Source organism: Marmota marmota, unplaced genomic scaffold (genome assembly GCF_001458135.2).
Source record: "Marmota marmota marmota unplaced genomic scaffold, marMar, whole genome shotgun sequence".
In the NCBI taxonomy this organism is placed as follows: domain Eukaryota; kingdom Metazoa; phylum Chordata; class Mammalia; order Rodentia; family Sciuridae; genus Marmota; species Marmota marmota.
The window spans coordinates 28,152,493-28,180,312 of NW_026000082.1; the positions used below are offsets into that span (position 1 = coordinate 28,152,493).

The 27,820-nt window shown below is 43.4% G+C and overlaps 2 protein-coding genes across 11 annotated transcripts in view; one reads left to right on the forward strand and one right to left on the reverse strand.

The window, feature by feature from the left end:
- Kiaa0319l (KIAA0319 like) overlaps window positions 1–18,846 on the forward strand; it is a 111,352-nt gene extending 92,506 nt beyond the window's left edge. For 2 of the 3 annotated variants that reach the window (XM_015485281.2, XM_015485280.2), the window contains exons 11-21: window positions 118–241; window positions 840–972; window positions 3,212–3,360; window positions 4,374–4,525; window positions 4,879–5,017; window positions 6,654–6,813; window positions 10,589–10,731; window positions 11,700–11,822; window positions 12,505–12,595; window positions 13,576–13,667; window positions 16,002–18,846. In XM_015485281.2, the coding sequence (XP_015340767.1) occupies window positions 118–241; window positions 840–972; window positions 3,212–3,360; window positions 4,374–4,525; window positions 4,879–5,017; window positions 6,654–6,813; window positions 10,589–10,731; window positions 11,700–11,822; window positions 12,505–12,595; window positions 13,576–13,667; window positions 16,002–16,189 (1,494 nt within the window). In that variant the 3' untranslated portion in view covers window positions 16,190–18,846. Of the gene's footprint in view, window positions 1–117; window positions 242–839; window positions 973–3,211; window positions 3,361–4,373; window positions 4,526–4,878; window positions 5,018–6,653; window positions 6,814–10,588; window positions 10,732–11,699; window positions 11,823–12,504; window positions 12,596–13,552; window positions 13,668–16,001 lie in introns of all 3 variants that reach the window. The other variant, XR_007352106.1, reaches the window with a different exon arrangement.
- A 6,232-nt stretch (window positions 18,847–25,078) lies between these two features.
- Window positions 25,079–27,820, reverse strand: part of Zmym4 (zinc finger MYM-type containing 4) — a 101,854-nt gene continuing 99,112 nt past the window's right edge. For 7 of the 8 annotated variants that reach the window (XM_015485283.2, XM_048815774.1, XM_048815772.1 and 4 more), the window contains one exon: window positions 25,079–27,533. In XM_015485283.2, coding sequence (XP_015340769.2) covers window positions 27,326–27,533 — 208 coding nt within the window. In that variant the 3' untranslated portion in view covers window positions 25,079–27,325. The remainder of the gene's footprint in view (window positions 27,534–27,820) is intronic. The other variant, XR_007352104.1, reaches the window with a different exon arrangement.

The window sequence follows — 27,820 nt, forward strand, 5'->3', positions numbered from 1 at the left end:
CCCATTACCAACTTAGGTTTAGAAAACTGGGTAAATCATTTCTATCAGAGTAAGAATTATTGTGGGATGTTGTGATTCTAGGAGCCCACTTTTCTACTCCTGAATTTCTGTGTGTAGGGTGTTAGAACACCAACTCTGCAACTCTCTGCAATGCAAGAAGGAGACTATACCTACCAACTCACGGTGACTGACACAATAGGACAGCAAGCTACTGCTCAAGTGACTGTTATTGTGCAGCCTGGTAAGTTCCATCCTTGGGGTTCAGACTCTTCTGATGGTTGGTCCCTTTGACCTTGGGGGAGAGGAAGGTTTGGATTCTGAGCCTGCATGAGGGTAGACGCAGAAAGCACCAACCCATGGAGCCTCAAAAGCAACTTCTTTCATCCATTTCCCTCATATTTTCTTCATGGCTAGAGATGAGGGTACTTCCCAGCCTCAGCTTGTGCCCTTACCTTGGCTAGTTACTGTGCTTTTATGTGGACCTAGGAAGTAGAGGTGACACCATCCCAAATCCTACCATGTTTCATAAGGATCAGCTTAAAACTCACTTCTCAGGAGAGCCCCCTCTTGTCACTCAAACCTTATAGCATTAGATTTCAGATTTAGCATGGCTTTATAACTGTGTTGTGTTCTGCCATGTTTCTTTCAGAATTGTTGATATATTTCAGTCTTATACTCTTCCTTTTTAGCTCCCTGGTGGTATCCATCTCTCCCACGTATCTGACATTTTTGTGGGCTAAGAGGCAGAGTTCCCATGTCTACCAGAACATGTCTCATTAGGTCCTCTTCTATCCCACCTGGACTAGCTGCTTTTGACCTCCATGTTTCTCTATCTCTAGAAAACAACAAGCCCCCTCAGGCAGATGCGGGCCCAGATAAAGAATTGACCCTGCCTGTGGACAGCACAACCCTGGATGGCAGCAAGAGCTCAGATGATCAGAGAATTATCTCCTATCTCTGGGAAAAAACACAGTGAGTGTTGACACAGAATCCTGATCTATGCAAACAAAGGCTCTAGGCCATGGAAGAGCAAAGTTTTATGTGCTTTTAAGAGTTAACTTTTTTTTTTTTTGGTGGTCCTAGGGATTGAACCCAGGGCCTTGTACATGTGAGGCAAGCACTCTATCAGCTGACCTATATCCCCAGCCCTAAGAGTTGACTTATTTTTGTTGGCTCATTCAGGAGGGTCACTGAGAAAGAAATGTTTATAATTCCAAACGTCATCTCTTAAGAAAATAATGCTACAAATAGTTTTTATAAGGAAAAAAGAATGCTTACCATTAGTCAGTCCCCAGGTGGTACCATATGGTCATGGTGCTTTTGTAGGTACAGTCCATTTGCTGAAATGCAGTTTAATTACATTTGAGAGGCAGACTAAAAGGGGTAATGGAGCAGAAAATACCATTGTTCAAAATTAACTGGGTAAGGCTGATGGGGGATGGGGCAAGAAGTTACCCAGAGAATTAAAGATCATCTATCAAATGAAGGCATTTCTCTGTTGCTTTCTTGGAAGACACCATATACCAGTTAATTTAACTAGAGGCAAAGGCCATAGCCAAAATAATACTAATTAAGCTGAAATTACCTAATTGAACTATTCTTGGTTCTCATAGTTTGTTTTAGCTTCTTTAAACTGTAACAAATGGAGCATAGATTTTATGCAGGATCCCACAGGAAGCAAAAGAATTAAAAGAGTTAAAAACATTCTTAATTTTCCAAGACAGAAACCATAGGACAGACTTCTTTTTAAAATTTATACAACAGACACACACTTACACATATTATTATTATTATTTTTTTTTTTAGGGCTTCTTTGTTTTTTTTTATTGGTTGTTCAAAACATTACAAAGCTCTTGACATATCATATTTCATACATTAGATTCAAGTTGGTTATGAACTCCCAATTTTACCCCAAATACAGATTGCAGAATCACATCGGTTACACATCCACGTTTTTACATAATGTCCTATTAGTAACTGTTGTATTCTGCTACCTTTCCTATCCTCTACTATCCCCCCTCCCCTCCCCTCCCATCTTCTCTCTCTACCCCATCTACTGTAATTCATTTCTCTCCTTGTTTATTTTCCCATTCCCCTCACAACCTCTTATATGTATACTTTCAGGGATCATTTCTATAGTATATTATTATTATTATTATTATTTTTAAAGCTAGGTATTGGAGATGGTTGGAAAGGGGCTTTAGTTTCACCACAGAATCTACTTGACTTGTGATTGCTGAGTTGAATGCTAGAAATTATTTCACTCAGCTCTTATTTCTGATTTTGGATAACCCAGTCTTCCTCAGCTTGCCATGTTTTCTCTTTAATTATTTATTGAAGATAGGCCTGATGAACCTTTGAGCTGAATTTTAGTAGTATTTGTTGCAGAGAATACTTAGTAGAGTTTCATGGAGGAGAATCTGTTTCAGGAAAGGCTATGAGGGTCAGAGGTAATAAGTTTAAAAAGCAAAATGAACCAAAGCTGACTCTGAAGTCTGCAGGTTTCTCTGGTTTGTCCTTAATTTGAAGGAAGCTTGGGGGTGTTCAGGGCTCCAGCTCTGTGCAGCCCTGGGCCTGGATGTTGGCACACAGGTCACTCCCCTGCTGCAGGCTGCTCACTGAGCAGGATGCGAGAAGGCAGGATGCAGTTGTGCTGGTCCTCTGTAGCCCTGTCCTGGAGGTGGAGGAAGCTTTGCTGATAGAACCTCTATGAAGAAGTTGCTTTGTCCTGAGAGGTCCCCTGCAGCCTGGGCTGTTTCCTTTCCTTGACTTTTCCTCAGGAGGGTCTTGGGCATGTGGTTAAGAAATGCATTTTGCTTATTTGCTGGCAAGAGATGAACCAATTCATGGGCCAGAAATACTTTTTAGAAACCTTATTCTTAAAGCATTTTGATCACAGACCTGCTTAGAGAACTTCATTCCTTTTATAAACTGGAGCAGTAAAGAGTTTGAATGCTCTAGAAACTCAGAAAGGATAAAACTAGAAGTGTTTGAAAGCTGGTGAGTAGAATTTTCTGACCAGCAGGTAGCCTGTATTTTGGGGACAAATGACACTTTGTCCAAATGGAATATTTTTAAACATGTCCTGTCAAGGTCTGGGAAATAATTGTTTGTGTCTCAGCTGAGGCATTAATGGTCCCCTCCTGCTGTGTCAGGGACAGGAGAGCGGCAGACAGATCCAACTCCACCCACAAATATTCTTTTTTTCCAGAGGACCTGACGGGGTGCAGCTGGAGAATGCTAACAGCAGCGTTGCCACTGTGAGTGGGCTGCAAGTGGGGACCTACGTGTTCACCTTGACTGTCAAAGATGAGAGGAACCTACAAAGCCAGAGCTCTGTGAACGTCATTGTCAAAGAAGGTATCTATCTCTCTGCCTCAGGTTTGTACAGTACCCTCTTTGGGTCAGATGGCTGAGAAGTCTGCCATGTCTTGTTTGGCTGCAGACATTGATTAGTGATAAGAGGTGGGGAATAAATTGGGGTGAGGGTAGCTACCATTTGCTTTTCTAAAGCAGCCTTTAATTGAGAGTGGGTGAAATATGAATTTTAACTTCCTTTCCTCCCATGCTGCCCTCCTTCCCTTTTTTGTCCAATTGAATAGGACAAGAATTAGGGTTCAGCATTTTTATTTCGCTGCTAAGACCTGGGGTTTCCATGATTCTCTGGCAAACTACAGTGACACCTGCTGTCAGGCCTTAGAATGACTGTGCTGTACTGCAGCGTCCTGCGCCTGTCCTTTGAGCCCACAAGCTGAGGCCAATGTGAGGCAGGAGTTGGTTGAGCTGCCCTGAATTGGCAGGCACAGTGACCAAGAGGGACTCTCAGCTGATGGTAGAAAAACCCACCATCCATGGAGGGGTGGTCCTAGTGTGGTCTGTTGTGCTGAGTCCCTACTGAGTTATACCCGAGTTACACCCAAGCTGCTTGGTGGCCCAGGAACAGAGAGGTCACTGTCTTTTCTCTGCTGTAAAGTACCAAGGAAGGAATGAGAAAGATATTCAGAGAATAACATTTTAAGATATTTTAAAGAAGAATTTGTGATGTCAGCTGAATGAAACCTAGCCTAAGGCTTTAAGCCTCATTGGGCCTTTGTTTCCAATTATCATATAACTCCAAGATGGGGAAGTGGCTTCTTCTCAGGAAAGTTGCTATGAGACCACAGGAAGAAAGTACACTTGTTCCCTGCTCTGGGTAGGAATGGAGCTTCTGCAGCTCTGGTGGCTTTAAATTTGCATTACTGGTTGCTGACACAGACAGGCATTAAGACGACTCCCTGCTTAAGATGCTCATTTAATTTCCCCATAAGTACCATGAAGCAGCATTCCTTCTTTTCCAGAAGGTCTCATTAATTCAATGACTTATCTTTGGTTAGAAATGAACAAACCACCCATAGCCAAGATATTGGGGAATGTGGTGATTACCTTACCCATGAACACAGCAGAGCTGGATGGCTCCAAGTCCTCAGATGACAAGGGAATAGTCAGCTACCTCTGGACTCGAGATGAAGGGAGCCCAGCAGCTGGGGTAAGTGTGCCAGGAACTGAGGAGCTGCAAAGTTTAAGTAGCAGCTGGTAAGGAGAAACCAACACTCCAGGGTCTGTTTTAACAGGCTCGTGGTATCAAACCTGGATTGTTCTCCGAAATCCAGGGAGGTTAAGTGACTTATTCTGAGTTTCTCTGCAACTAGTGTGGCACAGAATGATTTCTGTCCCTTGATCCTAGTAGCTGTGGGTGGCAGTGCTGTGATGGATCAGGAACTGACACAGGTGGAAACAGTCCCGCCTAGATAGAGCCTCGTTATGGCAAAAGCAGCAGCTGACTCCAAGAAAGGAGTGGTGTTTTGTTCTGCAACATAGCTGTGTTGTTCAACCCCACAGGAGGTGTTAAATCACTCTGACCATCATCCTGTCCTCTTTCTTTCCAACCTGGTTGAGGGAACCTACACATTCCACCTGAAAGTGACTGATGCAAAGGGTGAGAGTGACACAGACAGGACAACTGTGGAGGTGAAGCCTGGTGAGTTCACTTAGTGATAACTGAGTGGAATTGCCAGATGTCTTGAGATGCCTTTCTGTCTAGCATGGCATGCCCAGTTTGAAAAACAGTCTAGAGCCAGGTGCCATGGTACATGCCTGTAATCCTAGCGGCTCGGGAGACTGAAGCAGGAGGATCCCAAGTCCAACACCATCCTTAGCAAATCAGCGAGGCCCTAAGCAACTCAGAGAGACCTGGTCTCTAAATAAATTAAATATAAAAAAGGGCCAAGGATGTGGCTCAGTGGTAAAGCACCCCTGGCTTCAATTCCTGGTACCAAAAAAAAGGAAAAAAAAAAAAAAAGGGAAAGCAGTCTAGAAATCCCATGCTGAAAAATCCTTAGAAACTTCTTATTCAGACAGTACCCCTCCTACCTATGCAGGAATGTAGACCTCCCCTTGCTTATCTCAGATGGAGAAACCAAAACTCAGACAGGGCAAGGCTTGCTCAGTGTCACACAGCAGTTGTGCCAGAGCCAGGCTTTTGTGCCCTGGCCCAGCACTTTGTCCTCTGTGGCTGAGGAGATAGGGCTCAGGTGCACTGGGAACCTGAGCACAGGAGTAGCTCAAGTCATGATGTTGCATCAGCACCAGATGCAGAAAACTATTTTTACAAGTTGAGCCTCAGACTTTATCTGACAGCTCAGGGAAGGTAATGTGACTTGTGTCCTGTATACTTTTGAGATTTCCAGAAATAAAATTTCCTTCTTAAATAGAACCACATTTTTGTTTTGTTTTGAGACTAATTTGGTGGAACTGAATGTGGAGGTGGGGCAGAGCTTTGTAAGTCCCGGGGCTTTTGATGAGCAGGTATTAACTTTAAGCCTACTCTTGCCTAGGTCAAGCTCATGCATGGATGTCTCAGATGGGAAGGGATCTTGGGAAGTCTTCCAGGCCTTGTCCTGCCTCTGGGAAGGACAACAGCCAAGACACCATAGAGTTTCTTCTGTGTTCCAAGTCAGATCAGAACAGGCAAATGGTGCATCTAAGTGTTTGTGAATAAGGTATTCTGAACAATTCACTTTAACTTGTAAATGTGGAATAGTCTTTAGGACATGTTCAGAAGTAAAGTGTGGTAGTCTTTCAGTTCTGGACTTGTAAAAAGACAGTGTAGCTGTGGGGTTGCTCTAAGGAAATCCTTCCTTCTCAGCTACCTGGATTTTCTTTATTTTTCATGTATTTAAACCTATAGAGATGGATGCATTCACATTATTGAAAATAACCAGTGAGACTGAGATGAACATTTTTCCTCCTGTTGTCATAAAGTACAGCAAGTCACTGAAAGTAAGATGGGGTCAGGAGAGACGGCAGGCTCCCCGCTTGGCCTGGAGAGCTCAGCAGTGCCATAGGGACACTGCAGTGTACTTTCCTCCCCTGTCCCTTCACTAAGCCTTTGCCTCCCTGCGTAGCCTTGCCCCCAGCACACATGTGGCCATTCTCAGGTTGGTATAAAGCTTTCCACGCCAGCCCCAGATTGCCTTGTGAGGAATTTGCTGTCATCCCTTACCACTGACTAAATGCTGTCACTACTTCCCCTCCTGTGACTAAGCAAATGCACAGTGGCAGGTCTGTGTTAACTCTCTACTTCCAAAGCCATGACCAATCCACATGCTTTCCAGATCCCAGGAAAAACAACCTGGTGGAGATCATCTTGGATGTCAACGTCAGTCAGCTAACTGAGAGGCTGAAGGGGATGTTCATCCGCCAGATTGGGGTCCTCCTGGGGGTGCTGGATTCCGACATCATTGTGCAAAAGATTCAGCCGTACACGGAGCAGAGGTAGCTGGGCAATGATTGGGGGGAGAAAAGGAAAGATCAGGGGGTAGATGGAGAAGGGTGGGCTCTCTAATCAGGAACCACTCATGGTGTCCATCTCATTAATGAGCTGTTTTCTGGCACAGGTCGCATGCTCTGTACTACATAGCAGCCAGTTGCTAGGGCACAATAAGGTCTGAGGGGGGCCCTTTACTTTGCAGGCTACAATCTGGGAAAGGAGGTAACCAAGTAAATATCTCATCTTAATATGGGGCAGATTTGACACAATATGAGCTATCAGGGAACTCAGAGGCAAGGGCAGTCCATTCTGGAGAATTCCAGGAGAGCCCAAAGATTTTCCAGAAGTAGAACATGCTTTGACCAGCACAGGAAAACTAGAAGGAAGTTCAGAAGAGAGGAGCACCATGAATCGTGACCTTGAGGTGGGAAAGTGCCGGGTTTCTTCTGGAAGAAGTCATTTGGTTCAGAGTGTAGTGGGCCCCAGGATATGGTCAAAGAAGGGCTGCCTGTGGAGCCTGAGAAGGAGTTGAGTGTGATAGTTTGGGTGGGAGAACCCAAGTAGTTTGTTTTATGTGTGTGGGGTTTTGTTTGCTGTTAAAGCAAGGATATAACATATTTAGATTTTTTTAAAAAGTCAAATCAGTAGGGTGGAGGTTAAACTACAATGAAAAGAGACAGAGCCTGGGAGGCTAATCAGAGGCCTTCTGGACTAGCCCAGTGAAAAGGTGGTGACCCTGAATTCAGTGGTGGAAGCAGAGACAAATGAAAAGACAGCAGAGGCAAACTAGCAGGCCTTGGGGGTCCTAGGAGATGGAGGATCTGTGGGATGCTTTTGGCTTGGAGGTCTGGATGGATGGTTCAGGCCATTAACTGAGGCTAGGGAGGAAGGAGGAACCCACTTTGACTATTGAATTTGGGGTGTCTTATGGGCTACATGGGGAGATGTTCCATATGGTCCTAAGTATAGGCAGGAAGTCAGGGTGGAAGGAGAGCCGGGGTCACCAGTGTCTAGGCAGAAGTCAAACCATGAGGATGGATGAGTCACACCGGGGCGTGACAAGAGGGCAAGGACAGAATTCTAGAGAACACTGGTATTTAAGGAAGAGGCAGAGGAAGTCGAGGCAGCAGAGGAACTCAAAAGAATAGCCAGGGAGGTAGGAGGAAGCCAGGTGACAGTGATCTGCTGGAAGTTGAGGTACAGTCTGGCATTGGGGGCTACTGTAGCTTCGGAGGCTGGTGGTGCAGTGATAATGTGGAACAGCTGGGGGTGGGTGTGCTCCCCACAGCGCCAGTGACAGTAGAGGGAGGTGTCCCAGTCTGAGGTAGAGCTTCTAAATAGGAAACCTCTGCAGAAGCTGATGCTGGAAGTCCTATGGGGGATGGGATGAAAATAGACCTTTTCAAGACAGTAATTCCTGGAACTTCTATATCTATTGAGGGCAAAGTGCTGAGGAAAAGGGGGTGATGGAGGTGAGTGGAGGGGACTGGTGTGGTAGATCCGGAGGAAGTGGAGGAAGGGGAGGTACTGTAGTGGGAAATTGGAGTGTTGATGCCAAGTCTCATGTTTTGTCTGTGGCAGGGGCAGGGCCATCTGCCTAGTGGAGGGGAGAGTGAGGTGGGAGGCAGGGGAACGGGGAAAGTCTGGAGCAGCTCTGCAGAGGGTGCCAGCTTTGAGCAGCACTGGGGTCTCGGTCCGAGTTAGAGACGTGAGGGGAGAGCAGTGCTTCCCACTTCTGGCTGAGCACAAGAATGACCTGGAACTTTATGAAGGTACATTGCCCAAGCCTCATTCCTGGAGAGGAGCATTCGCTGGAGTGGGACTTGGACTCCTAAGGTTTAAAAGCGTCCCAGGATCTGATGTGCAGTCAGGGTAGACTATGTAAACTAGAGGCAGTTTGATTAGGACTCACTCTTTCACTCCTTCCTTCGTTATTATTATTCCTTCTTCTTTCTTCTTCTTTTTTCATCCTTCTCCTCTTCTTGGTATGCTCAGCCACCAAGAGTAGCAATAAGGCAAAATCCAAGTTGGTGGGAATTTGGTGGGTAGAAGCAGTGAGGAAAGGTTTTAGCCACAGTGCTAGGAACAGCATTGTTGGTGAGTGTGCTTTGACTTGCCATCACTGCATATGGGGCACAGGGAAGAGAGAGGCATCTGGATTTCTCTGGGTTCCTGGCTTGGACTAGGTTGACTGAGTTGAGAATTTAGGAGGAGCATGTGCTTGGGGAGTGGGGTGTTATAGCCCCTGCGCACCAGTGTGAGCCCTGATGTGCACAGGCCACTTCACCTCTCGGAACCTCTTTATCACCTGTGAAAATGCTAGTACCTGTTTTATAAGATTGATATTGAAGATTGAATAACATGATATTTACATAAATCCCTAACATAGCATTCAATGAATGGTTTTTACCATGAGTTTATTTCGAGACATGCTGGGTTCAAGGTTCCCGAGAGATCTGGAGTAGATATTCTTGCAAGCATTTGCAGGTATAGAGTGGTCACTATTGGTCCTGTGGGGAACGGAGATAAAGATGTGAGGATTATTAGCATTTCAGCAGAAATCGAAGCTGTAAGTATAGAGTAGGTAACTGGGAGAAAATAATGGGAAATGGACCATATATATCTTTTAAGGTGTGTTTTCTTGATTTTGGAATCTGCAAGACTTCATTGTTATTCTCACTGTGTAGCAAGCTTTTAGTTGATGATGGTTCTTCCCAAAATTTATGTTATTTCATGCATACAAAATGATGAGTGTCTGCACTGACACCTTGGGAAAAATATAAAGGCTGTTTATACTGGCAGCAACTGGTCCAGGGCCTATGGGATACCTGGGTCCTCCTAGCCAACCTACATGCTGAGGGGGTCAGTATCTTGGGTTTAACACAGTGTGACCCACTGATTATGGAAGGTTTGATTTATGGAGTTCAAGAAGCATACTATCAAAAATTAAGGCTAAGGCTGGGGTTGTGACTCAGTGGCAGAGAGCTTGCCTAGCACGTGTGAGGCACTGGGTTTGATCCTCAGCATCACATTAAAAATAAATAAATAAACAAACAAACTAATTAATTAATTAATTAAAGATAATGTGTCTATGTACAACTAAAAAAAAATTTTTAAAAACAAAGGCTAAGACACAGAGAACAGAATTTGTGTTACCCATATACGGGTTCAGACATGGTTCATCTTGAATAGAAATTGACACTCAGAAAGCAAAGAGATTCTGGGCATGGAGTAACAGTGTTTGTACCAGCCACACCATCTTATTTTTGCTGTTATAGTAACAGTTGTTTTGGCTTTTGGGGCCTGTGGATAATCTTTGATACTTTCCAACAGTTTACATTTTATAAAGCACCGTGGTTGGTTTAATCAGTAACCAAGCCACAAACCCAGCAGCACCACTGTCGGGTGTGAAAGGCTGCCGACAGGTATATTGCCATGACCAAACCCCCAATCTTCTCTTCCTCATGTTACCTGTTTGAAATGGGTGATCCTGTTAGTTGGGGCATTGTTAAAGTATAGGCTTTGGAGTTCAGACATGACAGGGTGAGGATCTGGCTCTGTCATAATTAACTGTGTGACCTTGGGCAAGTTACTCAACCCCTCTGAGCCCCATAGTTGTCCTCTTGAGAAATGAAGATGGCACTGATAACACCTTTCTGTGACAGAATGCATGTGATCCTCAGCAGTGTTGGGCACAGCAGAAGGTGCTTAGTAATTAGTGCTAGCTCCTGCTGCCTGGTGGATCCCTCATGTTCATCATACTGTCACATGTCTCCGCAGCACCAAGATGGTATTTTTTGTTCAGAATGAGCCTCCGCACCAGATCTTCAAAGGCCACGAGGTGGCAGCAATGCTCAAGAGTGAGCTGCGAAAGCAAAAAGCAGACTTCCTTATATTCGGAGCCCTGGAGATCAACACTGTCAGTGAGTAATCCCGGGACCGGACGGGATGAGAGCCTGCCCCTCCGCAGCTTTCCTCCTCCCGGCTGTGCTCATCTCCTTTCTGTGGGAACTTTCAGTTGTTTTCCTTCACCACCATTATGGCAAGGAGTCCCCATTCACCTAGGGGTCCTTACCTTGTGCCCCATGCCCATGTGCCTAAGGTGGTGTGCAGGGAGGCTGCAAGCTTGAGTGAAAAAATTACATCTTTATTTTCACTATCCTCAGGTTGAAATTCATGCTCTCCCTCAGTTGCACAGGTGGGCACTGTTAGCAGCACCTGTGTCTGAAGGCAGCAGAAATCACAAATCATCTCCTATCACATTACATGACAGAGTACCATTTTTACTCATCACTACTTCAACATTACAATAGTAATTAGACCCAGTAATACATCTTATTACTTAATGTTTAATAAAGGCACTTTATTTTGAAAATTTGTGTTCTTAAGTATTTCAAAACCATATTTATTGGGGCTGGGGATGTGGCTCAAGCCGTAGCACGCTCGCCTGGTATGCGTGCGGCCCGGGTTCGATCCTCAGCACCACATACAAACAAAGATGTTGTGTCCGCCGAAAACTAAAATAAATAAATAAATAAATATTAAAAAAAAAAAAAAACCATATTCACTATAACTATTTCCTTTGTAATACTATATATATTGTCCTATTGGTTTTATTGTTCTGAGAAGGGGGTGTATGGGACACAAAAGATGAACAGTCTCTTACAGAACAAGGAAGACCAACTGGAGCTGTCTCTGGGGGCCTTGGTGACCCCTGTCTCGTGCAGCGTGCCCCAGCCATGCTGGGAAAGCTCCTGGGTCTGGGCTGCAGGAAATGGCACCACACGGCACTGAGCAGGCCTTGCCTGAGTGTCTTCACAGCCTGCATGCTGGGTGTTGGTTGTCCCCTGGGCTCTGACTGTCAATGTTTTCCCTCTCCTGCCACCTTCAGCATGTCAACTGAACTGTTCTGAGCATGGCCACTGTGATTCATTCACCAAAAAATGTATCTGTGACCCTTTTTGGATGGAGAATTTCATCAAGGTGCAGCTGAGAGATGGAGACAGCAATTGTGGTGAGTCTATGTAGCCCAAATTGGTTGCTTTGGCTGTAGTGTGGATCTGCACCAAGGGTCAGGTGTTTCTGAGAAGAAGAGCAGGCGAGGAAAGAACTCTTGTGTTTTCTGTTTGTAGGGGGCTTTTCCCTTTTTCTTCACACTTGCTGAACTTTAGTGGAAAATCTGGGCATAGTGTATATGCCTGTAATCCTAGCATCTTGGGAGGTTAAGGCAGGAGGATAGCAAGGTTGAGGCCAGACTGGGAAACTTAGTGAGATCCTGTCTCAGAATAAAAAATAAAAAGAGCTAGAGATGTAGCTTAGTGGTAGGGTGCCTCTAGGTTCAACCCTCAGTATTAGGGGGGGAAAAATAAAACTGGAGTACTCACGGAAGAAGAATGAGGCTTATGTCGGACCAGCTGCACACGGCAGCCCATGTCCTTTTGGAGCACATGCATGCTGTCGCCTGATGGAAGCCTGCAGTTCGTCATGTAGAGCTCTGTGCCTGCACACTACTGCAGGACCTCAGGGCACTCATGGAGCAGGGCCTGGGATGCAGGGGCCTTTCGGAAGCATGCAGCTGTCCTGGATTCCAGGGTCTTGCCTTTCCATGTGTACAGTTGAAAGCCCACGGGGGACAACTCATTTCTGCTTTCCAGGCTGTCTCTTCCCAGCCCTCACTATTTTGATTTTTTTGGCAGAGTGGAGTGTGTTGTACGTTATCATTGCTACCTTTGTTATTGTTGTTGCCTTGGGGATCCTGTCTTGGACCACAATCTGTTGTTGTAAGAGGTAGGATGGATTCTCCTTTGAAACTCATTTGGGGGGCTTGTCATTTGGTACCTTCCACATGGAAGAACCACAGTCATGGTTGGAGGGGTTTGGGTCACTCAAGGTCTGTGCAGAAAGTTCCTCACCCTCAAACCCTGCTGAGGGCAGGTGCACTTGCCTTTGGTCAGGTGGGGAGACTGCCACTGTGGAGATCTGCAACCTCAGAACCCTGGGGTAGGGGAGAGTGGAGCAGATCCCACCCAAGTGCATGTCCTTGGATGCTCCACACCCAGCCTTACACCAGAACACAGGAGTTTTTACTCTGCATCCTCCCTAGTTGAGAATTATATGTATGTCTGATTTCACACAATTGTAGACTTGGATTTTCGATGATGAGTGGTCTAGGTTTCTTCGTTTTATATAGCCTTACAACATTTCATAGTTACATTTATTATATGTTTTTCATTATTAGTATAATTTTTGTGTTTACTGTGTTATGACATTTGGTAGGTAATATCTTTTTTATAACCATAGCAGCCTTTTCTTGTTTTATGAATAAGGAAACTTAGGTTCAGAAAATCATGTCACCTGACTGAGAAGCAGTAAGTGACAGGGCTGGGATTTATCCCACAATGTTACCTCATGTAGGACTTAGAAAGTTAAAAGAATTTAAAAAATCCCACAGCCTGAGACAACCACCATGAGCCAGCTCAGTTAACCAGGAGACATGCTGCTCCCTCCGCCCACACTGCTAGTCAGGTTCCTTTTCTGTGCGTTTTCACCAGTGGTCCTTGTTGATCTGTGGAGTGACAAGGCCACACAGCTCCCTTGCCTTCCCAAGGCTGTGAGGAACATTTTATGAGGAACAAATTACAGTTACCACCTTCACTGGCTGCAAAGTGAGGAGAGCCACCCCCACGGGGACACCCTGCATGCACTGGCCCTTGTCCTGAGCCTCAAGAGAACCTCTTTCCTGAGCAGATGGGAATTGTGTGTTTTAGGCAAAAAGGAAAACCCAAGAGGAAAAGCAGGTACAGGATCCTGGATGCCACTGATCAGGAGAGCCTGGAGCTGAAGCCGACCTCCCGAGCAGGTAGGGCCTGGAAGCTGGTGCCGTCATCGCTAGCTCATTGCTCCACAGCTATGTGCTGCACAAGCATATTGTTCCCTTGCCTGCTGAAGGTCCCCTGGGTGGCAGAAGCCACATGCAGGATAGGCTGTTTCCTGGGCTGACATCTCAGTGCTCCTTTTGCTCTGCAGAGATGCCAGGCCTCCTGGTTCCTTTGCCTCCCATGTGGTGAGGGTTAGGGTCCTTGGCCCCTTAAGCCTGTCCTTTGTGGACAGACAGCAGATCAGAACAAGTGTATGCTGGCTTACTTCCTTCTCAGTCACCTCCTTCCGCCTTCCTCTCTCCATCATCTGTGGGTCCACAGCTGCCATCTTTGTCTTAGGGTCAGTGGGCAGGCAGCTGCCCTGCTGGCTGTAGGTGTTTCAAACACTGTCACATGCTTCCCACAGAAGGAAGGATTTCCTACTGCACCAGACTGAGTGGTGGCACTGGGGATTTAGGTGGGTTGCGGGCCTCCCTTCTTTGCCAGGCCTGGTTACTTGGTGGGGTCCCCTTCATCATGTATGCCACAGAACAGGTGCCATTGGCTTATGGGAGCTGTGCTCCATATAAATTATTCCAAACCCTCTGCAAGTGGAACCGTTTTTATAGAAAGTGTTTTTTAAACACCCCTCCTGCTTCAGGCTTTGTGTTAGAGGAGGCTGCAGGGGGTAGTCCTGACAGGCTCTGCCCTCAGAGAATTTCGGCCTGGTTGGGGAGACGCATCTGCAAAGAGAAAGTGTTCTTGGGCAGGCAGCCTGGGCCCTGAGCCTGAGCAGCTCTGTCTGAGCACTGGGTGGCGGGGCCTGCTGTAATCCCAGCACACCAGGGAGCAGACGACTGAGGAAAACCACAGTGCCCACCCCTGCAGTGGCATTACTCTTAAGACTGTTTTTCTCCCTCTTGGAGTCTTTTCATGACTTACTATTTCCAGCACAAAAAGCTACAGGGCGAGAGGTTCACCAGGGCCCTTCTCTTGTGGGCAGCCTCTGGCCAGGGAAGCAGGAGACCCACCAAAGGGTCTGAGCAGCCAGAAGGGCTAGCTTGGGCTCTGGCTCTGTGGAGGACCAGGTCCAGCAAGGGCACAGCCGCTGCAGGATGCCGTTTGGGATTCAGCGACACATTGTATGGTGTGGAGCTGCAGAAGTTCAGCTTGAAGAGGAGGAGTGTGGGCATGTGGCACAGAGAAGGGAGTGTGTGGCATTGAGCCCGAACAGAGGCACGTCAGGTGTCGGCTGTGAAAGCAGGGCAGCTGCGTGGAGCCTCTGAGGGTTACAGGGAGCACAGAGATGCCCGTCCTCAGGAGACCAGGTCTGCAGTCAGCAATTCTGGTTTTGTTATTCTATTGATTTTTATCAGACTTGTATTAAAGTATAGTAGATTGAACCATATAAAATTACTGGTATTTGACTTTTTTGACCTACCAAATGATAGTTTGTGTTTCAACCTATTTTGGTCAGAAAATCGTAAGGTATAGCAGTGCTCTTGGTCTCCACAGGTGAATGAGCTCATGTAATTAGCTCTCCAGGTCCCCCCTTTGTGCTTCTGTCCTGTCAGTGCTCTTCTCCCAGTTCACACTGGTGTCTTGGAGTAGTTTATATGAAAGGAATCATCATGTGTTTGGCACCTTTCACTCACCATCAAATTGATGAAATTTATCCGTCTAATTCATTCACATTGCTATCTAATTTCTATTGTGTGACCCACATGCTCCTCATGGTCCCTGGTTTGTGTTCTAATGAAATGGCTGCTTGGGACTTCAAAAGTCCCCACTCCTGCCATGTGCCTGCTATCTCACCTCCAGTGCCCACCCAGTGAAGCCAGAGTCAACCCAGAACCACGGAGCCAGCACTGACACGGAGTGAGGCTGCATCCTCACACTGTGTTGGGGACTCTGTGTCCACACTGAGCCAGAAGATGGCTGGAGGCTCATTCTCCAGGGTCTGTGTTCTCTGGCTTTCCTGTCTTCCACCTCATTCCACTACCCTATTCAGAAAGGGATGTGATAAAACACCCCAGATCTAGAAAGAAAGAAGAGTACTGGGTGGCACTAACAGAGCTCAGGGACACTGGGGGTGAGGACCCAGCAACAGAGCCCAGGTTTGATCCCCAGTCTGTGCTTTCTGTGACTTCCCTTAGTGGACTGTCTCAGCCAACTGAGACAGGGAGGATGTGTCCTTGTATCTGCCTGGCCTAGAGAGGGGGCCTTGGCTCTCCCTGTTCCTTGGCCCCTGTTTGGGCTGGGGTGAGGGTGCAGGGTGTGGCTCAGGCCTGGACAGGGCTGTCTCCTGACCCCGGGGTTCCTCATCTTCCTTGCAGGTGTCAAACACAAAGGCCCCATGCTGAGCAGCAGCCTGATGCACTCTGAATCGGAACTGGACAGCGATGATGCCATTTTCACGTGGCCAGACCGGGAGAAGGGCAAGCTCCTACATGGTCAGAATGGCTCTGTACCCAACGGGCAGACACCGCTGAAGGCTAGGAGCCCACGGGAGGAGATCTTATAGCTATCTGGTCTGTCTCCTCAGAGTAGGGGTTGGTAGTGCCAGGGCCCAAGCACTGCCAGGTGGTTCCCTATCACCCAGGTCCGCGGGCAGCTGATCTCCCAGTATATGCTGGTCACTCCACCCCAACCCCCCACCCCAAAACTACTGGTACTTGAATCACAGACACTGTCCAGGAACCCATGAGCGAAGCTGTGAATGAAGAGATTTCCTCTTTGAACCTGTCTGGTAGGCCCCCAGAACATCCTCACCTCAGGGGCTCCTTTATTGCAAGTCCCTCTTCCCCACCCAAGGGCAAGTATGGCCTGCTTCAGCATCCTCTCCAGCTGCCCTGTGGTAGTGCTACTGGACCCAGGGTGCTACACAGAACCAAGAGCCAATAGCCTCCTGGCTCCAGGGGCTCAATGGAGGGTATGTTCTTTCTTTTCTTCTCTGGGGCATAGTGCGCCCCCTGGCAAGGCCAAGAGGATGTGGCAGCCCTGCCCCACCACAGATACTAGAACACTAGTGAGAAACAACGCCTGGCCCTCGGCACTGGAGCCTGCTCCCTTCTCTGATCAGCACTATCAGGAGAGGACTGGCTGTCTGGGGGTGATGAGGGGCCCTGCCTTTGGGGGCTTTTGTGACACAGGCAGTGTCCCCCTTTCTTCCTCTGACTGGCAGCTGCTGCTTCCAGGCTCAGGCCACCACTCTGTGTACCTAGAGGAGATAGCCACAGACTGGAATGTTGTGGCATGAGAGTGCATGTGTGTGACTGTCCACTGTGGTCTCCCAGTCCCTCCATCTGTGTCTTTTCTCTGTGTCTGCTGCACATGTGTGTTGAGTGAACGCGTGCGTATCTTCTCACCGGGCTCTTGGCTGCTCAGAAGGAAACTTTGACTCAGTCTCTCAGCTCCGTGGAATCCCACTGATTTCTGTCACTGTTCCTCAGACCTACTAGCCGGGAATTGAGGAATGGGAGCTTTGGGGGAATGACTTCTAAAAAGAGATAATTTCTACTACTGCACTACTACTGTGTGTTGTAAGATGATTAAACATATATTTAATTTGTGGTGCCTACATCTCTGACCTGTGTCACAGGGCTAACCACGATTGCAGCCTGCAAGGTCTTGCCCCTGGCAGGCAGTTTTGGACCTGCCATCAGCACATGTGACCCATGGTGCTGGGTCCTGCCTGCAATGGTGGGTGGGAATGCAGCACTCCTACCCTTTGGCTAAGGGAGGTGAGTTTTTTGTTCTTCCTTCTCATACCTTTTATTAACATTTAAATAATTCATGTCCCTCTATGTCTAAGCTAGGGGACAGAGTGTCCTAAGATCCAGAGTAAGACCTTAAGAAATTTTGGCCACTGCTATTCTCTTTTGTGTTGACCAGACTTAAGTGTGTGTACTCCTCATAGTTCATGGAGCCCTTTGCTGGATATGTGAGGGAGGGGAAGGGCTGGGCTAAGAAAGGGAGATGAGGGCAAAGGCCATTGAACCGTGCTTTGCCCAAGCTCTGTATAAAAACCAGCTGCAGGCGGGCAGCAGTGTCTCTGATCTTACAGGTCCAGAAGTTGAGCCATAGTGAGAAGTGGTTCAGTCCACACAAGCAGTGACTAAACTCGGGCTCAGCAGAGGCCCCTGCTCACACTGCTCAGGGCTTCTTCAGAAATAGTCCCTGGGTTAGGTCTGGGATGGAGCATGAGAATTTGCCTAATGATGTCCTAGAAGATGCTGAGCCCCCCTGGTGCAGGGCCCCAATCCAAGGACCTCTAGGTGAGAAATGCATGGTCAGCCTCTTTCTCTCGCGCATGCGCACACGCGCACACAGAGCTGTAGCCTTTCCATTCCTGAAAGATGGTGGAGGGAGTAAGTACAGAGACCTCTATCTTGCCAAGTGGGGCCAATCTGCTCAGCTGGGAATGGTAGGGCTGGATGATGCAGTGCTCCAGTCTAGAATAGCCACAGCAGGTGGGCTCAGGGCCCAGTGGGCCATAGGGGGAGGAGCCTCACAGAAAACATTGAGCCTCTTCAGAGTAGAAACTATTCAATATTTGCAGTTTGGGCAACAGAACCAATGGAGCCGAGTGAGGCTCGCTGAGGCAGGTGAAGTGTAGGAAGGTAAAGATCTGGTGAGGCTGGGGCACTGTGAGCAGCCTCAAGGCTCTACAGGGTGCTCTGGCTTTCTTTCCCCTGGCCTGTCTGGTAAGCAGCGGGAGCTGCAGAGATCCTCACACACACTGAGAGAAGATGCCTGCAGTCAGGCCACCAGTCTCCAAGATAGACTGAGGGAACAGCCTTGACACCTTTGTGGATTTGTGTTGACTGGTTGGAGGGCCCCTATATATTTCTCTGGTCAAACTTGGCCACTGCTGTAATCTTCCACTCCTTAACTCCCCATCTGATGATGGTGGCTACCTAATGTCTATTAGTATTAGGCTGTGGCCATCCACTGTTGTGCCTCCTCTCCTACTTGGAGAGTACCCATAAGGCTCCCTTGGTCACAAGGAATGAAACTGAGGTTACCTCTCATGGGAACAAGGGAACTTTTATCCAGTTCTTCTGACTGCCAATACCCAGTACCTGTCTTGGCAAGTTATTGTGATGCCCTATTCCACCTTCCTGGCTGTGTTTTATTTACCCCAATTCTAATAAATCAACACATTCCTGTGCATTGACATTGGTGGTTCTCATGGACTTATTAGATCTTAACAGAATCACTTAGGAAACTTTTTAAAAGCACTCAATCCTAGAACCTAAACCCAGATTTTTAAGTATTTAACTGATTTTTATTAATTCCTTAGGTAATTTGTGCAGGTATACCACGTCCATTTGAAGGGGAAAAAAAGCTCTTAGCGGGCTGGGGATGTGGCTCAAGTGGTAGCGCGCTCGTCTGGCATGCGTGCGGCCCGGGTTCGATCCTCAGCACCACATACAAACGAAGATGTTGTGTCTGCCAATAACTAAACAATAAATATTAAAAAAAAAAAAAAAAAGCTCTTAGCAGCTCAGCTTCAAAAGACTTGCAAACCAGTTGGAAGGAAGGTAACAGGCACCCAGTATCCCCTGATCAGCCCAGGAAAAGGCCCTTGAGATTGGGTGTGGCAGAGGTTGCTATTCATCAAACCCCAGAGCTTGTCATGTCCCCCACAACTGCTGACATGAGGTGATAGATCTTGTAGCCCAGAAAACCAATCTCACTTTAAATGCCCATTTCTGTGATCTTGCTTAAACAGCTAGGTCAAAACCAACGCAAAAGGTGGTTAGTTCAAGCTTTGTGCTATAAATGGCTGCGGCATTTCAGGATTCTTCAACTGAAGTATAGCTGCACTGAGAAGTTATTTTTGCCATATGCAATAGTCACCCACACCCAAATCTTTGAGAACCTAGTGTCCTTAATGAATATTTTAAAAGATTCCCCTCAAATATTGAGCCTCCCTCCCCAAGGATATGGACAGTTACCATATACCGGGAGGGGCTGGTAAGACATGAGAAGAGACGTGTGCTATTGCTGAATGGAGGACAATTGGTCAAGTCACTGGTATCACTGAGACCCTATCAAGGCAGCCAAAGGTTCTGCCAGGATGGACAGGAGTGGGCTGGTGGATTGTGCCTCTCCCTGGTACTGCTTCTTCCCAAAGACCTGAATCAGGTTAATCTCTAAGCAGTTGCTGGGCGATTGGTCAATCTCAACTCTAAGGTACCTGGAGGTCAAGACTTTCCCCTTGTTAAGCTTACTGGCAGGGCAGCACAGAGGTAACAGGCTAAAATACCCAGATGCCACATGAGGAGTATGACCTCTGAGTCCCAAACAGCAACTAACATGGACTATCCAAACCAAGAATTTAAAATAAGGCAATATAATTAGGGAAATCCTAGCAATGTGAAACAGGAACATGAACCAAGTGGAAACATTAAGTGTGAAAACACAGTGAATGGGTTGGAGGTGGCTCAGTGATAGAGCGCTTGCCTAGCACATGAGGCACTGGGTTCCAACCTCAGCACCATGTCAAAATAAAAAAATAAAGATATTGTACAACTAAAAAAAAAAAAAAAAAGCGAATGGGATAAAGAACAGATGAGAGTCAAAAACAGTGAGCTAGAGCATAATCTGGTGAAAATATGGGGTCACATGGTCTCACACATATATGACAGTTTTAACTCAGTAATAAACACAAGTCTAAGGCATTTCTATGGAGAAGTGGCGGAGTCCAAGAGTGGGGCACTGAAAGGGTAAGGGGAACTAACAAATGCAAAAGAAAGAAACACATGTCAAGTCAGAAAGACAAGCCTACCAGAAGAGGAGCTTCTTTTGGCTAAATCTAAAACAATATGAGTTATCAAAATAAATAATCAAAGCTCCAGATTATAACTTTAAAAAATATTTTTAGTTGTAAATGGATACAATACCTTTATTTTTATGCTGACGTTCGATCAGTGACTACCGCTGATCCACAACCCCAGTTCCCTGATTATAATTAAAAAAAAAACTTTTTTAGTTGTAGATGGACACAATTTATTTTTTATGTGGTGCTGAGGATCAAACCCAGTACCCCACATACGCTAGGCAAGTGCCCTACCACTGAGCCACAAACCCAGGCCCACCAGATTATAACTTAATGAGTAAAATAGGAATCCATTATGTATATATGTACATATATGCCTACATGCATGTAATTTGTGTGTGTGTGCGTGTGTGTGTAAGTATTTTTGTTTCTCCAGTACTGGGAACTGAACCCAGGGATACTCTAGTACTTGATCTACATCTCCAGCACTTTTTTATTTTGAAACAGAGTCTTGCTAAGCTGTCCATGCTAGCCTGGAAGTTGTAATCTTCCTTTCTCAGCTTCCTGAGTCCCTGGGATTACAAGTTTGCCATTTAACCTAGTTTCAGTGTAATTTTTTTTTTTAAAAAGATCTAAATTCTAGAGCAAAAATGATGGGGAAAACACCCTATCAGATAAATATTAATTAAGAGAAACTGCAAAAGCAATGAAAAAAAAACAAAACAAAAAACAAAATAAGACTCAATGGGGGGTGGGGCGTGGGTGATTATCTACAGAAAAGAAAAAAAAGAACAAGAAAAGGTAAAGAGGATGGATATTATTATCTCCAACACAGTCTGAAAACAAAACAAAATTGCAGGTAGGAAAAGGGAGAATGGACAACTTCATTTTTTAAAAAAATGAAATGAGAAAACACCTATAACAGACTAATAGTATCATCCTGTCTGAACCTGGACACAGTCAAAGCATGCTGACACAGAAAAATTCAGAAGTGAAATCATTTTGGGAAACAGAAGATTAACCATGAAGGAAGCAATCACTTGATTCACTTTTTTAAAGAATGAACAACATGAGGGAAAAAAACAAAACAAGAAAAACAGCGAGAAAGCCAGAAAAACATGATGAAATAGTTTACACTGACAAAATCAAATGCTGGCACTTTCAAGACATAAAAACTTGAGTAGACCAATAAACATTGTGTAAATAAAAAGGCAAAGACTTTCTTTGGGGGAATTAGAAAAAATTAAAAGGTTTACGGTTTTCCAACACTTAAGAAGTTTTATGTAAGTTCTTTCACCAAATGAAAAAAAACTAAAACCTGCCCAGATCTTTAACAGTGATTCCAAAACCAATTAAGAATTCAAGAGAAAAAAAAAAATTTACTCCTGACTGTGGGTGCAAAAGCACAATTATTAACTATCTAAACCTAACAGTATATATTTTTTAAAAAAATCAAGGAGGGTTTATTAAAGGAATTCAAGAACGACTTCAACATTAGCATATTAATTCACATGCTTTAACAACAATAGAGGAGAAAAAGAACTATTATTATAATAGATGCTCTCCCAAAGCATTTGATAAATTCATCACTTATTAAAAAAGAAAGACCCATAGCAAACCAGGAATAGGAGGGAATATCCCTAACTTGATAAAGGTTATGTATCAATTAGTGTGTATACATGTAGAGATACATATAAAATATGTCATGATCAATTATAATTAGGACTTAATCAAGGAACACAGGCTTAATATTAGAAAAATCCACTAACATAATTCACTGAATAAAAACTACGATCTTATAAAGAAATAAGTGTTTGATAATGTTCACATTTTATCTGATGAGGGGTAGGGTGGAGATGTAGAAAGCAATCAGACTTAACTTGATAATAATGAAAATTGCTTTCCAGGTGGATATATAAGTCTATATTTACTTTTGCCCTGTGTAAGGTTTTGTAATTTCTCTTTACCACAAACACATTGACATTATGCATTATTCTATTTTAGGCCAGTTTTTACGGTATAAAATGACAGCTCAAAAAACTCCGGTAGAGCGCTCGCCTAGCACATGCAAGGCCCACATAAAAATAAATAAAATAAAGGTATTGTGTTCAACTACAACTAAAAAATAAAAATTTAAAAGCAGCAGCAGCAGCAGCAACAACAACAACAAACTCCAGCAAACTCTCCATTATGGAGTTTTGAGCATCTCTTCATGAACTGTTAACCCTTTTAGACTTCATATATAAACTATCATTATCCTTTGTTCGTTCAATATTCTTGGATTCAGTATATTTTTTGTATATGCTAGATATAAATCCACTGGTTGCTTTCAACATGGCAAGATCCTAAGTCTTTACCCTTTACTGAATAAGAATCTTTAATTTTGACATAATAAAATTAATCTTATTTTCCATATGTGGTTTGTGCTTTGGGGAATTTATTGTTTGTTGATGCATCTAGATCACAATAATATTCTATATTTCCTAATATTTTTTAAATTTACATTCCACTTTTAAGTCTTTAATTCATCCCACACTTTTGCATATGATGCCAGAAAGGGATTTTGTTTTATTTTCCTCCATGTAAATGCTAGCTTTCAAACACTATCTACTAAAACTCAGGGAATTCTTGTGTATTATTAAAACTATGTATTACTGTAACTAAGGTACTTTTATACTTTTACCTTTTGTTTCTACTGTGAATAGTTTCAATTATATTACCTAATAAGGTTACTGCTCTTATAGAAAAATGCTTGAAACGCTTATGAATCTATTTTCTATTTAATGAAGGTAACTTGAACTGAACTTGAATAGCTTGTGGATTCTCCTTTTTTTGTCATAAACATCTAAAAAACGCTGATTTTAAAATAATGAGTTTTATTCCTCACCTTTCAATATTGATAATCTTTTTTCATTTATTTTTTTCTTACACTTATCAGAACTTCCCATTTCTGTGAAGCAGTTATGGGACAGCGAGCATAGTGGATATATTAGGACACTGGTTTGGCTACTTTTGAGACCAAATAACAATGGCTTAAGTAAAATGAAAAGTTTCTTACGTGAAGGCCTGACCTCACAGTCAGTTCAGGAGAGAAGTGGCTCTGTCCATGAGGTGAATATGCTTCTGGTACACATCCCTTTCCTTTGTGGAAAAAAACTGGTCTGTTACAGCTATAGTCATATTCTAGCCTACGGAAAAGGGGAAATGCAACACGACTACATGCATCTTCCTTTAAAGATGTGGCCTGGTAGTTGTAAATTCACTTCTGCTTCCATTCCACTGGTCAAAACTAAGTCCAGCAGTCAATGTTTATCATAAATTTCTTCCTTTTTTGCAATATAATGAATTACATCAATGGATTTTTGAGATGCTGATCAATACTGATGTGCATACAAGCACATGAGTAAGTACTTTTATTACAATATTTATTACAGTATTTAATTATGCTTAATATTTGATTTAAAATATGTAGAACTGATCATATAGAGTATTAAGTTTGCAGAATCCACAGTACTGAACTTAATGAAAGACTGCAATATGGGAACTAACATTTAATTGAAGTCTTAGATTTTTTTTTATTTTAACATACAAATTGCATTACATACTGATATTTTAAAGCCTACCATGAACCAAGCAAAACCAAAGGAGTTGTTATTATTTACCCTATAAATGAGAAAACTGAGGCAGCACAAATTGTATACAATTTACCTAACATTGTATACAACCAGCAAGTGGAAAAACTAGATTCCAAAAGCCTGTGATTGTTCCACTACGTAACAATGCCTCACAATTAAAATTTTCTTCAGTGATGGTAGTAACACAGTGTGATGGTAAGACATGAATAATATAGAGGAATTGGAGGTATTATTTCTCAATGCTTTTTCTAAAATTTTTGTATATGCTAGATATAAATCCACTGGTTGCTTTCAACATTGCAAGATCCTAAGTCTTTATCCTTTACTGAATAAGAATCTTTAATTTTGACATAATAAAATTAATCTTATTTTATTCAACTCAGCATTGTAAGGGAACTTTTTATTCACTAAAATAAAACTAAAAATCTGAATTTAATTGAAAACTGTGATTCCTTTATAAAAATTCATTTACTTTAGACTTTTTTTGGGGAAAACTCCCATTTTACAAAACTGGAATGTCACAAGGCAGATAGAAATGGTCTACATGCAATTTGGAGGCATAATTGTAGTTACAAGAATACCATTAGTTTTTCATTCTCATATTAAGTGTTTTTATGTTTACTTAGGAATGGATAAATTCCTAATTCTAATCTCGCAATTTCAAAATCACTGAAGTTGACTGATGAAAGTTTTGTATTCATCTAAAAAAAGAGAAAAAAAAAGGCAGAAGTGAAATATATGCATACCTCATATTTGTAGATGTTGGGGTTTTGAATGCAGCCAATAAATAAACTAAAAAATGGAAACAAGTCTTTTGATGGAAAAACGTGCAACATTATTTGTGAACTAAATAAAACTCAAATAATTTCTTTTCTGAAAATTGCTCTTTTTCTTGGTGGTTTTACTATCTGTTGGGTCACAACAATACGGTCAAATACAAAAATGTACTTAAAGTTGCTTGAAGACAAAGAAAAAGAATTCATCCGCCAAATACAAATATACTGTTTTATTCTAAGGGAATATTTCTGTGGTTTCTGCAAAGGGAAAACCCAAAAGTGGTTAAAAGGCAAAAGAACAGAAAGGATGCTTGAGATGTTTCTTTTTTTGTTTGATGGTTTTTTTTTTCTCTCCTGAGGGGAAAATGTAATTTTATACAATTTTAATAAAATAAGCAAACAATTGGACATATCAACAGCTATGCTTATGAGCAATGACCAATAATTAATCATATTTTCTTTACGAATTAGTTTAGGGTTCTGAGTGACTCTGTACTAACATGCAGTTGAAATCCTGATACAGTCATTTATCTGGGTATTATTGGTTGTTTTCAGTTAAAAGATACAGATTTTTTCTGATACAGATTTTTTCCTTTTGGGTATTACAATTTATCTACTATGTGCTAACAGTATTTGTTTTTCATACAACTACAGAGACAGGGAAAATGTTAGTGTTTATACAAACCATAAAATTCGTATAGTGGGACTATTACACCTGATGTTTCTGGATGGTTTTATTGGCAGACTTATCAGACAATCCAATTGTTTTCCTCAAGTCGAACAAGGTCTAGAAGTAGGAAGTTTTCCAGTCAGAAATGACACACACAGATGTAATTAATCATACAGAATCAGGGCAGATTTACTTCTTTCACACAGTTCTTAGTAACAAAAGTGAGATTTGTTACAGGCAGGGGGATAGAACCATCAAGTACACAATGTCAAAAGGCCCACTTTTAATTCTGTTATAGTTAAATGACTTTCATTTATTAAAAAAAATACACCTGCCATCCCCACCTAAAATATGGGACATACTGAAAAGGATTTCAAGATTAAACTTTCTAAGAAGATTTTTTTGACTTCTCTCAGTTTTATCATAAGGTCAAATAAACCTTGGCTAAAGATGTTCTATTGACTGGCCAACATCATAAAAGCTTTGATTTCAAAATTTTGTAGCAAAGAACTGAGAATTGTGATGAGGGACATAGACTGATATGGCCACACACGCCTATGACTTGCAATCCTCATAGAACTACTAAAACAGCTAGAGTTTGGAATAATGCTATAAGAAGACAGTCAATGTCTGAATCCTAACCCCAGAATTCCTATTTTCAAGTTTCCTAGGGCAACAAGGTCATCTTTTAAATGTTTTACACAAGAACCTACCGAGACCTTTTCTACCATAATTCGGATAGCTAAGTAATACTGTGTCTCTGGAACTGCTCATGGGTTTGCCAGACAAAGTTCAGGAGAGAGACTATACTTTTTGAAATGACAAGGGCCTCCAAAAACTGATGCAAAAGACAAAAAAAGAGGAATCATTTGGGAAATAGGAAGGTAAAACAATGGAAGAAAAGCTGCCACTGGGGGAAAAACAAAAACAAATGGAGAGCCCCATTTCTGTGTACCACAGCTCAAGCTATGAGACATCAGCAATAAAGGCCTGCACCCAGAGAAGTGGGCATTTTAGTGGGTTCTTTACAAACATTTCAAGACACTTGGGGTCTAATGGGCTCCACAGATCTTCTGTGTGCATAATTAGTTTGTGGAATATCATCCCCTTTACCTTCATTTACCCACCTTGAGACCCACAGATGAGAAAGCTAAACCCAGAAGGCGAAAGGGACACATCACTATTAATAGGAGTGAAGGTCATTTTCCCTGATATGAGGGGCCCCTGGTAAAAGCATCAGAGGCTTCTATCCTTCACATAATTGGCTTGGCAGTGAAAATCAAAATCAAGACCACTTCACTAACTTGGAAAAAAAGTTGTGTATTTTTATTGGGTCTTCAGGTCTGGGTCCCCCAGTCCCATCTGATGTCACTCTCAGCTTTGTATTGAATTCTCCCCTGACTTTACAAGGTCTTGCCCAAGTAGCCAAGGTCTCACTCCAAAGCTACCTCTCTAAGGTCTAAGGTTACTATGGTAGAGTTTTATACAACAGTTTTCCTTAAAAATATTCCACAATTTTGTTATTCCCAAACAAAATAAGATTATGCACCACTCAGAAATTGGTTAGTCATTCTGAAGATGTCTAAGAACTATATCACTGCCAAAGAACATTTCTCAGTTCAAATTCTTTCCTTCAGTTTTCATTTGTACATCCACACTGTGGATCATCTGTTTCCCATGTCTCATAATTGAGTCAAGAGGACTTGGGCTTAAACATTGCTTTCCAACAGCTGGATGCGTTCACAGTTTGGTGCATACCAATGTGTATGAAAATAGGAACCTCACTTCCATCTTAATCTGACAGTTCAACATCAGAGTCTTCAGATTTGGCTTTGGCAAGTTCTTCATGTACCTCCCTCACCATGAGAATACGTGTTAACATGGTGTCCAGGGTACCAGGGTCTATTGGGAATGTGGAGTACCACATAGGACTATTCGGAACACAGGAACGCTCAGGCTGAAGGTAAAACACATCATTCCTCTGCTTCACACTTTCAGAACTATTCACAGAGGGGGAGAAAAAACAAAGAAAATTAAAGATTAGAGTTCAAGAAATATGAACTATTCTTTAATATAATGGCTCTCAACTTTTCCCCACTGTGACTCATATCATAAATAACTATCCAGAGGAATGAAAAGGTTTATAAGCATCTTCCTGCCAGAAGTAATCTGTAACTTCACGTCTTTTCTTGAACACTCAAGAAGTCTCACCAATTGGATGTTGAGTACATAAGACAAATGTAAATCACAAACTTGAGTCCTTAAGATATTGTTAGAAGCAACACAA